A 12,848-nucleotide genomic window follows, 5' to 3' on the forward strand; every position below is an offset into this window, starting at 1 on the left:
GCGGCGGAGGCGGCGCCGCCGCAGCCAAGCCACTCAAGCCGGCGCTCGCCCTCTCTGCGGCAGGTGGCGAGCGGGCGGGCTCGCCCTCGTGGCTCGCCCTCCTCGCCGCGCTCGCCATCGGCGTCGCCAGCGGCGCGCTGCTCGCCTCGCGCGGCGCTGGCGCTGCGGGCGCCGTCCGACGAGCCGCCGTCGCTGCCGCCGCGGAGATCTACGCGAGCTGAGGGTGTCGTTTGCGGGCGCAGCTCCGGCGTGGGACGGAGACAACGGGGCGGCAGGGGTGGGAGGGGTGAGAGAGGGATGTCTTTTGATAAGGGTTTCGGGGGTGATGCTGATATGGCGGCGTCCTCGAGAGATACGACGCGGCTGCGCTGCGTGTGAGCTGTGAGCTTCTTCTCTGTCACCTGTCAGTGCAGCATGCGGGAGAGATGAGTCCGTGTAATTTGATGAGGCGCCGTCCTTGTGGCGTGTGGGCACACACAGAGCGCTAAAGAAGAAGAAAAGCCGTTATGACCGTGGCGGTGGACCGTGCTAGTGCGCACCGCAGGCGCGGCCGCGCGCAACGACCGCAACACAGCCAAAATCCCAATGGCAATGCCTGCGCCAAGCGCCACGTTTTCCCCACACGACGCGCCTCGCCGCGGAGCCGCGTTGCCGCGAGCGCGCCGGAGTGTCTCACTGCCGACGGAGTGGGTGTGTGTCCGCGCGAGAGAGCCGAGCTGCGTTCGACTCTGAAGACGGTGTGTGTGTGTGTGTGTGTGTGTGTGTGTGTGTGTGTGTGTGTGTAGACTCTCAACGACCTCAAAGCCGCCCACGGCAGACGCAGCTAGCCGGCCTCCTACCTAGACCTGCAGCAAGCCTCGGGCAGCCTGCCCCTCCCCGCCCCCTCCTCTCCCACCTCCACCTCGCCCACCTCCAGGGCCCCCGCTCTCACGAGACTCTCGCCAGACCACCTCACGAGACCAGCAGCCAGCCGATGAGGCCGACGGCGGCGGTGACGGCTCCCGCCCCCGCGGTGATGCCGAGGATGCCGGCGATCTCGTCGCCGCGCGTCTCCTGCTCCTGCCGCTCCTCCACCTGTCCACGGCGCGACGCGTGAGGAGCCCCCGCCGCCCTCCTCGCTCCACCTCTGCCCCTCTCCCGCCTCGGCAACGATCGGGTCGGCGCGAGGCTGCACTGCCGCGGGCAGCGGGAAGAGGCGCGGGGTGCTCTGCACGTACGCGCGCCAGCGGTCACGCAGCTCCGGCGGCGCGCGCTCGAAGAAGAGCAGCTGCCGCTCCTGAAGAGGAGGCGTCGACACGAGGCGTGGGGCAGCATGTGTGTGTGTGTGTGTGTGCGTGTGTGTGTGTGTGTGCATGGCCATGTGGACACGAGTTTGGGGCAGCAGGAGGCGTGCGAGTGCGAAGTGAGAGGTGGTCTGAAGCGTGGAACCCGAGGTGTGCGAGTGCTGCGGGGTGCGTCCGCCGCTCCTCCAGCCGCCGCGTCGCGCCGCGCATCACACCGAGGAAGGCGGACGGCGCGAGGGCCGAGAGCAGGGCCGCCGCGGCGGACGTGGCCCCTGCGATGCCGGCCAGCATCACACCCACGTGGAAGACCATCTCGCCCGCGAAGTTGGGATGCCTCGAGACGGACCACAGCCCGTGGCTCACCAGCGCGTCCGCGCCGTGCCGCGCCTTCCACCGGTACTTTTGCGCGTCGGCGACCTGTTCGCGCCACCCGCCGTGAAGAGGAGGCGCGTGCCACTGGAAGATCTCGGCTATCTCTCGGCCCACCGTCTGCAGCGCTAGGCCCGACAGCGCCAGCGCCGCGCCCGCCGCCGCGGCCGCCTCCCGCACTGCGCCGCTCGCGCCGGCGGCGCTGGAGAGAGGGAAGATGAAGGCGGAGAGCAGCAGGCCGACCTTTCCACACGCTGACTGTGAAGAGCCGACCGAGAGAGAGGCGGAGGCGGAGAACAGCTGGCTCACCGCGAGGCAGACGTGGAGCTTGAGGCGAGCGGGACTTCTGCGGCCCTGCGCCTGCGGCGCCAGCAGCGCCTTTGCGACGTAGTCGGGCCGCACGTCGCGCGCCGCCTGGAAGAGACAGACCTTGACGCCGTAGGCCCAGTAGGCGCACAGAAGCAGCCGAGCCCAGCTGCCCGAAGCGGGGAGCGAAGCCGACGCGAGCGCCGACTGGCACACGAGCGCGGAGCCGTAGCCGTATGAATAGGCGAGATGCGCGTCAGCGAGCCCAGGCAGCGTGCATGCGACCGAAGCGCCAAGCGAGCCCAGCACGAGCGGAGCTTTGGGCGCGCCTCCGCATGCTAATGAGGTGGCAGTCGCGGCACAAAGGGCCGTTCCCGCCGCGGCCTTCGCGCGGCCGCTGCTGAGTGTGACGCGGAGCTGCTGGAGACGATCGGGCGTCGAGATGGCGTGGGTCGGCAGGAGGAAACAGCAGAGGAGCGGAATGTACATACCATGCACACGCGTGTACATGAGGGCGACGCTGGCGGAGCTTCGGCGGTGCAGCGACGCAGCTCGGCGAAGGTCCTACCCTAGCAGCTCGGCGAAGGTCAGCGGCGAAGGTCGGGGCAAGGAAAGAAAAATACTCTCACATATCGCCCACACTGGCAAATATGACGATACTCATTGGCATAATCACGGTGACAGACATCTCAAGTCTCACATCATGGCTCATGTGCAGCAGAATTGGGTGGCATCGGGCGGTGTGGCCTGTGCCTTATGTCGTGACACCATCGCGGGATACCGCGGTTTCGGCGGCGCTGCGTTCGCCGCTGCCGTCCCCGGCATCGCCACCCGGCAGACCCTCCGCCAGAGGCACCGCCACCGCCACAGGGACCACCGCCCCGAGGAGACCGCCTCCGAGCACCCCCACGACAGAGGCGGAGCTGCCCTCGCCGCCCGAGCGCGCAGCCTCCGGCCCGGCCGCCTCGCTCCCCTCCTCGCTCTCCTCCTCACTCCCCTCGAGCGAGAGGTTGCAGGCCCCCTGGCCGAGGAGGCAGCCCTCGTCGTCGCTCGCCGCCTTTGAGGTGCACGTCGCGAGGATCGAGACCCAGACAACCTCCACGCAGTCGACCCAGAGCACGCGCAGGTGCAGAGGCACCACCGAGTACGTCAGCGCGTGCACCCATGGCCAAAAGCGCCACGAGGAGACGAGCGACGGCAGCGCGGCGGCGCGCACACGCCTCCACACCGCGGCAGGCGGCGCGCCCTTGAGCGCCTCGACCAGCGCGCAGTAGACGCCGTTCAAGTACAGCGAGAAGACGGTCTGATCGAGGACGATCTTTGCAACTAGCGTGGCCGCCGCGCTCCCGAGGCGCACCTGCGCGTCGAGGAAGAGGCACCAGTAGTGGAGCTGCGGACCGTGGGACACGAAGCCGGCCAGCGTCGACCGCGCCGCTCGCCGCAGGTCGAAGCGCTGCTTCGCAGACCCAGACCCGACTCGCAACTGCGCAAGCGCATCGCCAAAAAAGTAGGCCACGCCGCTCGTGGCCGCCTTGGTGATGATGGGCGTGCGGAGAGCCGCGGACTCGTATGCGCGGTACATCACGACAAGTCCACTGCCAGCGCCGGCCGCAGCCGCGCCCGCCACGCCCACTGCAGAGGCCGCGGCGAGGGCTGCCATGCGAGGGCGATCTCCACTGTCGGCCGATGCGAGTGCCGTTCTCGCGCGTGGAGCGGCGGGAAGGGACGCCCGGAGCGAGATTACCGCCGCTGAGAGTGAGACGAGCAGCAGGACCATGCCGACGATGTTCGCTGGCGTGAGATGGAGCGGGCGCGCAGGGCCGACCGAGCAGATGGAAGCCGAACACGCTGGAAACGTCTCTCGCCGAAAGAATTCCGAGTTCTCGGCTGGCATAGGCCATAGCTCGCACCACACACCTCTCCTTAAAATCCCTGTGTGGTGGCGGCGTGCCGTCCTCCCATCCCTCCCTTGGGTTGTCTGTTTTCTTTCTTTCTTTCTTTCATAGCTCGCATGAGAGATAGGAAGAGGCAGACTCCCTAGGGTGGGCGACGGCTAGCGCACCACACACCTCTCCTTAAAATCCCTGTGTGGCGGCGTGCCGTCCTCCCATCCATCCATCCCTCCCTTGGGGTGTCTGTTTTCTTTCTTTCTTTCTATAGCTCGCATATCGCCCGCGCGCTCTTGCTCGCGCTCGCGCGCGTTCGAGCGAGCGAGCGAGCGAGCACACACACACACACACACACACACACACACACACACACACACACACACACACACACACACACACACACACACACACACACACACACACACACACACACACACACACACACACACACACACACACACACACACTCCTACCTCCCCAGAAATCCCGAGGAGGCGCACAGCGCCTACTCGAGTAGATATGTCTTGTGTTGCTGTGACCTGTGTGCTGCACGCCCTTTAGGCTGTATCCATGTTTCCTCGCGCACCCCGTCTCGTTTCCTTTCACGTGACTCGTGAGGATGCCCCAGTTATCAAATTAGAGGCAGGTGAGCGAATCTTTAACGCGATTAACGTTTAAGGAGCGTGTGGCCCCTATAACCACTCCTCTTCATCGCTCGTACATGTAACCATCCAAAACGGGCGGGGGCCACCACCGCCGCACCAGCCGGGCCACCGCGGCAAAGCCGGCGTCCGATGAGCGAGCGTCCGCCGATTCGCGGTTACAAGTGCGTCTTTCTCGATGGCAAAACAGCAAAAAAAGAAAAATAACTACGGCACGCGCCGCTACTCCTGCTCGCGCAGGGTGAGTGCGAATTGCGATGGACATCGAGAAGCTCGAGGCCGCTGCTGCGGCGCAGGGCACGACGGTCAAGTCGCTGAAGAATTCCGGCGCCGGCAAGGAGGAGGTCGAGGCCGCTGTCGCCGGCCTCGTCGCCGCCAAGAAGGCGCTCGCCGACGCCATCACAGCAGCGCTGGCGGCGCTGCCAGAGGGCGCGCCAGAGGCGGAGGCGCTCAAGGCGAAGCTGCCGCCGCCGCCCAAGCCGAGCAACAAGGACAAGAAGGCCGCCAAGGACGGCGACGCCGCCAAGGAGGCGGCTCGCAAGGCGGCCGAGGAGCAGAAGCTCGCCGCGAGAGCCAAGAAGAAGGAGGCGGCGGCGGCCAAGGGTGTGAAGGAGGGCGGCGGCAAGGGCGGGCCGGCAGGCAAGGGCGCGGACGGCGCCAAGCCGGACGGCGCGGCCAGCAAGGCGCCGGCGGCCAAGCCGAACGGCAGCGGCGCTGCGGCCGCCGCGCCGGTGCATGCCAAGCCAATGTCAAATAAAAACTACGAGTTGCACTTTGGAGCGGCGGCGCCGCCGCTGCTCGCCGTCGTCGCTGCGCGGCTCGTGCGGCAGGAGGTCGCCCTCCGCCGCGTCGACCCGAAGGCTCTCCCCTCCGGCTGCGACTCTGTCCTCTACCTGCCGGGCGGCTCCCGCTCGCTGCGCGGCTGCGGCGCAATCGCGCGCTACTTTGCTCGGCTCGCGCCGCCGGAGCTCGGCGCGTACGGCGCTGCGGGCGACGCCCTCTCCGCGAGCGAGGTGGACGAGTGGATCGAGTGGCTCTCCGCCAGCGGCCCTCCCGCCGCCGCCACGCCTCCCCTCCTCGCCCGCCTCGCCCGCCACCTGCGCATGCGCCCTCCGCCTCGCCTCGCCGCCGCCTCCGGCTGCGATCTGCGGCTGCTCACGGCTCTTCGGTGTGGACAGGCGCTCCTTCGTGACGGGCCACGCCGCCTCCCTCGCGGACGCCGCCGCCTGGCTGCTCCTGCGCCAGCTGCCTGCGCCAGACAAGGCCTGCTCCGGCGCGGGAGTGCACGTCGCCCGCTGGTGGGGCTGCGTCGAGGCGCACCCCGCCCTCCCAGCTGGGCGCGGCTGCGCGGGGCGCCTCTTCACGGGCGTGTGGCGGTGTGTTCAGGCCCTGCCCGCCTTCAAGGAGGCCGCGCAGCTCCTCTTCGGCGCCGCAAAGGACGCCGGCTCGCTCGAGATCCCGCTGCCGAACGCGGAGCGGGGAAAGGTGGTGACTCGCTTCGCGCCGGAGCCGTCGGGCGACACCCGCCGCCGGCCAGGCCAGGGCTTCGGCTGGACACGTCCGCGACGCGTCCGCGGCACCGCGTGCGTAGGCCACCTCCACATCGGCCATGTCAAGGCGGCGATGCTGTCGGCGCACTTTGCGACGCAGTATGAGGGCAAGATGATCCTGCGGCTGGACGACACCAACCCGTCCAAGGAGAAGGGAGACTACGAGACGGCAGCCCCGCCGCGACCTGCGCCGGCGCGATGGGGCGGGCGGCGGCTCTTCACGCCTCCAGCCGTGAGCAGGCGATCGTCGGCGACCTGCAGCGGCTCGACATCCTGCCGGCCAAGGCAAATACAATATAATTAAGAGAATAAACTCGACATCCTGAATGCCGGCCAAGGCCCCCCCACACTACTCGTTATTGTGATAGCTCTTCTGATTCTGATTCTGACTGTGCCCTGCGGCCAAGGTGACGCACACCTCGGACTACTTTGACAAGATCCTCAAGCTCGCGACCAAGATGCTGCAGGACCTGTCCTCGCCCCGTCCTGCCTGCCCGCACCTCCCCTGCCCGCACACCTCTCTACCTTTCAACTCCAGGCCATCACACCTCCCTCTCCTCGCCCCCTCCCTCTCGTCGCCGCTGCCTTGCCCGCCTCGACAGCTCGGAGCCTGCCGCAGGACGGGGTCGCCTTCATCGACCCCTCGCCCAAGGAGGAGCAGCAAGCCCTCCGGCTGCAGCGCAAGCCCTCGCCGCACCGCGACGCGGCTGTCGAGGAGAACCTCCGCCTCTGGGCCGAGATGCAGGCCGGCTCCGCCGAGGGGGTCAAGTGCTGCATGCGCGCAAAGATCGACCCCGCGTCCGACAACGGCGTCGCTGCGTCTCGACGGCGGGAGGCCAGGAGGCCGAGGGGCGGGCTCTCCTCACGCGCGCGAGCACGCGAGTAGGCGCGCTGCGCGACCCGACCATCTTCCGGTGCAACCTCGAGCCGCACCACCGCACCAAGGACAAGTACAAGGTGTACCCGACCTACGACCTCGCCTGCCCCATCGTCGACGCGTGGGAGGGAGTGACGCACGCGCTGCGCGACCGGCGCCGCCACCGCGGCCGCCGCCCCGCCCGCGGACGGCGCCTCTTCACACTGCCCTTCTGTGAACAGGCAGTACTCGGACCGCGACCACCAGTACGTCTGGTTCCAGCAGGCGCTGCAGCTGCGCAAGGCTGGCCTCCTCGCGCCCCCTCGCCGCACCCACTGAGTGCCCAGTCCTCTCACCCCGCGCGTGGCCTGTCTCCTCGCACTATCTCCTCGCCAGGTGGACCTCTGGGGCTTCTCGCGCATCAACTTCGTCAAGACCCTGCTCTCGAAGCGGAAGCTGCAGTGGCTGGTCGACGAGGGCCGCGCCGACGGGTGGGACGACCCGCGCTTCCCGACGGTGGCGGGCATCCTGCGGCGCGGGATGACGGTGCAGGGGCTCAAGGCCTCCCGCCCTCCTCCTCCGACGGCAGGCGCTCACTTCCCGCGCGGGCACAACGGGACCGAGGCGCGAGCTCGCGCCGTAGGCGTTCATCCTGTCGATGGGCGCCTCCAAGAACACGAACCTGATGGGGTGGGACAAGATCTGGGCCTTCAACAAGGCGGTCATCGACCCGTCCGTGCCGCGCTACACGGCGCTTCTCGCCGACGGGCTCGTCCCGCTCTCCCTCGAGGGGGCTCCGCCCGCCCCGTTCGCAGAGACGATGGCCACCCGCCCACGGAGGGACGCGTCGCCGGCGACGGGGCGGGGGGGTGCTGACCGCGCCGCGGCGGTGCCTCTCTAGGCCGCCCACCCGAAGGACGAGTCGCTCGGCAAGAAGGTTCGCTTCTTCGGGCCGACGGTGCTGCTGCAGGCGGAGGACGCGGCGCTGATCGCCGAGGGGGAGGAGGTCACGCTGATGAGCTGGGGCAACGCCATCGTGCGCAAGGCGGTGGCGGAGAACGGCGCTGCCCGCCCCTCGCCCCCTTCCCCCGTCGCAGAGCCGCCCTTCACGGCGATGCGGCGTGAACAGGCTCGCTCAAGCGGCTAGATGGGCAGCTGCACCTCGAGGGGTCGGTCAAGAGCACCAAGAAGAAGCTGACTTGGTGAAGCCGCACATGCCACGCCCCTTCCACACAGCACGCTGGGGACGGCGCCTCTCCTCACCTCTGGCTGCTGCGAACAGGCTCGCCGACACGCCAGACTTGGTCGACGTCGAGTTGGTGGATCTCGACTTCCTGCTCACAAAGGACAAGGTCGAGGAGGAGGACGACATCAAGCAGGCGAGGAGAGGAGCGGCCGGCGCCCACCCCCCCACTCGCCGTGTCTCCACGCGGGCCCCGCGTCCACACGCCGCCAGGTGCTCAACGACCACACCAAGTTCGTGCACCGCGGCCGCGGCGAGGCGGCCATGCGGCAGCTGCGCCGCGGCGACATCCTGCAGGTCGAGCGGCGCGGCTTCTACATCTGCGACGAGCCGTACGTGCGGCCGGGCGACCCGATCCGCCTCCTCTTCGTGCCCGACGGCAAGAGCTTCTTCGGCGTGCCACCGCCCAAGAAGTGACTCTCGCAGGTCGAGAGCGGCGAGGCGCCGGGGCGCGCGCACAGGCGTGGATGGGCACACACACCAGGTATAAGGTAGCTCCACGGCCCGGGGGGGGGGGGGGGGGTCTTTCCTCACCTCGCCTTTTCTAATAGTTTTGCGCCGGCGTGGAGTGTGCTTCGAGATGCCCCCTGCGGCTGCTGCTCCTTGGCGCCTTCTCCGAGAAGCCAACCGTTCTCCTTTTAAAATAGAGAGCGCCAACGGCGCGACCGGAGATGCCCCCGCTGGGTGATATACGTAAAGGAGCACACAGGTAAGGGAACAATGCGCAGGGTTGGAGCGCTCAGTCGCACTTGTTTCGCCGAGAGTTGCGTTACGGCCGTAGAAGCTGTTACTGCGAGATATGCCACGGGCGGCCGACGGGCACGCTTAGTGAGGGCGCGCAGCGTGCTCACTGCACCGATGAGATAACAAGGCGTTCACACCTCTGAGCGCAGCGCATGAAGCAGCGTGTTGAGGTGTTTTACCACACACTTGAGCTGGAGCGCAAGACTGCCGGCCGCGCGAGCGATCCGCCGTCTCCTGGACTTCCGGCCCGTGCGTACAGTCTCCTCCACCAGCCCGCTCGCCGCGTCGCTAAGCCGCCGAATAGGTGCGGTTCTCGGGGCCCAGCCGGAATACTCACAGAATGCACCCCTCCATCATGCACACGCCGCGCGGCGGGAGGCGGAAGGGGACAGCTCCGCAAATGCATTGATTACAGCGTCACCCCACTCGATAGGGTCCGGGAATGGGGAACATCTCCGAGACCTGCTCGGCGTTACCTGCCGTGAGTCCCATCGCATCCCGCGCGATGACTATGTTGTGCCGCTGTGTGAGCGCCTCACGTCGGGCCTGCTTGTACTTACCGATCAGCGCATCGTTGTTTGGGCTAGCTTTGAGCTGCAACATGAGGTCTTCCATTTGCGCGAGGCTCATCTTGAGCTTTCGCTCGGGGTTCTTTGTGTTGGAGGCCTGGTCCTCGGAAAGCTGCTGCTGGAAGACCTTGTCGAAGTCAAAATCTATCCTCCGCGCTGGACTGTTGCAACGAATGTTTCTACTCTTTTGCTGAGCGCTCAACCGCCACGCCCGCGATATCAGCATGGTTCCAAATTTCCGCGTCCGTCCGTCCGCGCCGCGAGGAGAGTTAATTCAAGGTCGCCTAACGCTGTAATGTGACGATGTCGTCGCACTGCGGGCTCAACGAGGCGCCGCCACGCGGCGCCGACTGACTGGTCCCCATGTCCCATTCCTCGTAGAGCCCTGGGCAAAGAAACCAGCACCTCAACCGGCTTCCCTGAGCGTCACTCACAGCTCGGTGATCGCGCCGGCCGGACACCACTGTAACGGCCGTTCCGGGCATTTGAACGCGACCTTCGGGGGCGAAGACATGGGCTCTATGGCTCAGACTGGACTCCTCTTGGTCCCTTCTGATGCCCTAGGCCACACCTGGGCCTTGCCTGGGGTCCTAGGGGCCGGACAGGGTTTGCCCCCCGAAACTGGCATGGGGAACCTTAACTTGATTCCCGGATGCGCGTCTCACGGCCGGGTCACGGGACGGGGAGGGAGGGGGGTCGATCCGTAAATCCGTAAATCTACGCGACTTTAACCGTCACTTCCACCTAAACACCCTGCCTGCTTGCTCCGCTCATCAGCTCGCCGCCGCCACACGCACCGCGCAGTCCGGGGTTTGGCCTGTGCCACAGCTAGCCAAAATAAATTACGCCGGCAGTAGCGTAGAGGGCGTCGTGTAGCCCTCCTTTTGGTACATAGTTCTGCCGCGCCGGGTGGACTCGGCGTGCGGTGGCGCTACGCACATTTCTGTGATGGTACCGCTGCGCATCCCCGGCAGCACGACGCGACGACGGTGGCCGGCGCTTGCGCACCTCGATTGCGCACCAACCCCGTCCGCCGCCGGTTCCGCGGCCGCGGTCCCTTTCATAGCTACGCGCGCCATGGATTCCACGGCGTTCTGAAGGTCGTGCTGAGGCGGTGGTCGCTGCCTGGCACTATACGCGTGTCACACTCACTGCTATAGGTTAGTACTGCATGCTGACTGTAAGGCATATGCGCCACCCACGTACACACTCACTCTCTACGTCGGTCGCGCTGGACGGCAGCGCGTCCCCCGTCCCCAGCCTCGCCGTCGCTCTTCTCGCCGTCGCTCGCCTCGCCGCTGGTATCGCCTCGCCGCTGGTATCTCGACCAGCGTGCCTGTCTCGACGACAGCGTGCCCGGCCAGGGCCTCGCCGTCGCGTCCAAGCGCAGCCGCTCCGATGCGCCTCCTGCAACTCCGCGGGCTGCCGCAGCACGTAGTGTCGGCCGTACTCCGCCACGCCCGCGAGGACGTCAGCCGCTCACCGTCTCGACCGCCGCCGCGATTGGCGGAGGGGCTCGACCCGTCGTTCCGTGACCTACCGCGCCAGCGAGGGCTCCTGGTGCGCCGCCCGTCGGTCGACGCCCTCGCCCCTGGCCCTGCGCTCCACCAACGACGCCGTCGCTGTCCTCGCCGACGTGACCGTGATTCGAGGGCAGCCCATTCGCCATTGGATGCAGAGCCGAGATGCAAAATCCCAAACCGCCGTCCCCCCTGACCCCCCCCTGGACGCGTCCACCCTCCGTCCAACATTCGCGATCCCTCTTTTACATGTTTCCTGGATCTTAGTTGTTAGTTATGGAGATACAAAAGTTCTGCGCACCTTATGTGAGGAGGGCAAACAGATCTTAGAATACTCCGGGCGGCCTATCAAAAAGAAATTCTGGGTTGACCTAGTTCGAAACTTGTTCGCATGGAGGAGGTGCGTGAGGCGGCGCTGGCGGGGCGGGCGTTGCTCGCTCGCTCACTCGCGGAAGAAGGGAAGGGAAATGACGCGCCAGGCCATAATGAGCTTTATGGCGCCTCTCAGCGATGCTACAATGCCCTCAACTCCACCGGTTACCGTCTTGGCAACAACGAGTGGATGCGCGGGCCGCGGTACGGTGTCGATCGTGTGGCCCAGCTCAAGTCCACCCCAATCGTCCCAGTGACTGAGGCCGATGCATTGCACTACCAGGCATTTGAGATTGCTTGCGATTTAACAGATCGGCGCCATAGTCTCAACCTGGAGCTGCGACCGCCTGACTTTGGCATCGAGTTTTTGTGCGAGGAAAACGAGAGCCTGAGTATCCCGCAACTCCGTGCAATCTGTGAGAGCAGCGAGATCCGCAGGGACGACCGGTCAATGATGGCGCGCGAAGAGCTCCAAAAGAGGCTTGGTGTGGCCGAGCAGCTAAACTACCTGCGAGCCGTCGATGCAGGCGAAGTTGAGCTACCGGACGGCTACGTGCACGAGACTGTGGTAGAGAAATTTCGTGACATTCTGCTGCAGACGCTGATCGAGAGGCTGCCCGTGGCGGTAGATGAGGACCTGAGAACAACGATTGAGGTTGCCGAGGAGTACCTCTACGCCCAAACGCACCCCGACTTTCGCCGCTTTGACGAGTCGGCTGTGGACTATGAGGAGCGTGATGAGGAGGCAAGATCCTGCTACGTACCGTCGTTTGTCCAGGATTTGCTCGAGCTCAAGAACCTTGTCACGAGAGCAAGCGCGCGGTATAAGCCGGTGCCGGTCGAGGGTCAGGGCGAGGCGCGGAGGCGCGCGGAGCGGCAGGCGGCGGGTCTGCCGTTTGAGCTGCCGTTTGAGCGCCCTACCGAGCACATCTGCCCCATCAGTCTTCAGCGCATGATTGAGCCAGTAATTGCGGCCGACGGTCGCACGTACGAGCGCACTGCGATCCAGGAGTGGTTCTTCAGAGGCCGTCTTGACAGCCCGTGCACACGCGAGCAGATGCCACACCGCGAGCTCGTGCCGAATCATGCCCTGCGTGTGCTCATCCGCGATTGGGCGCAGGTGGAGCACGATAAGCTGCTTCTTGCCCAGCAGCGTCCGGGGTGGTGGCAGAGGGCGTGGAACTGGGCAACCTCCTCGAGCCGAAAGCGCAGGCGAGAGGAAATGTAAGAGACTAGAGACTAGAGAGCTCGAGACGTGCTCGCGGGTAGCGGGTATATGTTGTACATTGGTGAGCATCTGCATAATTTTAGCCCCCCGCTACCCGGTTGCACTCGTGCGACGTAGCGGGGGGCCACGACTACGTTTACGAAAACATAAGTAGTCCCGCGAGGTGTGAATTGGCCGCCCCAGAAGCCCCCTTTCCATGGGCTTGATTTTGCGGCGCGTCCCCCGAGCGTCCAAACTTGTTTGGGCGCGAACCGTAT

General features: G+C 66.3%; 4 protein-coding genes across 4 annotated transcripts; 2 read left to right on the forward strand and 2 right to left on the reverse strand.

Annotated features, from left to right (window-relative positions):
• Positions 1-951: 951 nt before the first annotated feature.
• On the reverse strand, positions 952-2,670 carry EMIHUDRAFT_232506 (hypothetical protein; the record flags this gene model as incomplete). Its single annotated transcript, XM_005783074.1, has 6 exons — positions 952-1,074; positions 1,151-1,276; positions 1,497-1,700; positions 1,962-2,287; positions 2,467-2,522; positions 2,588-2,670. The coding sequence occupies 6 exons, from the start codon at positions 2,668-2,670 to the stop codon at positions 952-954; spliced, it is 918 nt and encodes a 305-aa protein (XP_005783131.1).
• Positions 2,671-3,012: 342 nt separating this feature from the next.
• Positions 3,013-3,531, reverse strand: EMIHUDRAFT_46294 (hypothetical protein; the record flags this gene model as incomplete). Its single annotated transcript, XM_005783075.1, has 1 exon — positions 3,013-3,531. A coding segment is annotated over one exon (519 nt), but the record flags the coding sequence as incomplete, so codon positions are not given.
• A 1,198-nt stretch (positions 3,532-4,729) lies between these two features.
• On the forward strand, positions 4,730-8,575 carry EMIHUDRAFT_456477 (hypothetical protein; the record flags this gene model as incomplete). Its single annotated transcript, XM_005783076.1, has 10 exons — positions 4,730-5,539; positions 5,688-6,291; positions 6,679-6,822; positions 6,900-7,067; positions 7,312-7,476; positions 7,559-7,738; positions 7,817-7,976; positions 8,045-8,117; positions 8,198-8,294; positions 8,372-8,575. The coding sequence occupies exons 1-10, from the start codon at positions 4,767-4,769 to the stop codon at positions 8,573-8,575; spliced, it is 2,568 nt and encodes an 855-aa protein (XP_005783133.1). The 5' UTR covers positions 4,730-4,766.
• Positions 8,576-12,273: 3,698 nt separating this feature from the next.
• Positions 12,274-12,483, forward strand: EMIHUDRAFT_60144 (hypothetical protein; the record flags this gene model as incomplete). Its single annotated transcript, XM_005783077.1, has 1 exon — positions 12,274-12,483. A coding segment is annotated over one exon (210 nt), but the record flags the coding sequence as incomplete, so codon positions are not given.
• Positions 12,484-12,848: the final 365 nt, after the last annotated feature.

This window comes from Emiliania huxleyi, assembly GCF_000372725.1.
Source record: "Emiliania huxleyi CCMP1516 chromosome Unknown EMIHUscaffold_182, whole genome shotgun sequence".
Lineage (NCBI taxonomy): Eukaryota > Haptophyta > Isochrysidales > Noelaerhabdaceae > Emiliania > Emiliania huxleyi.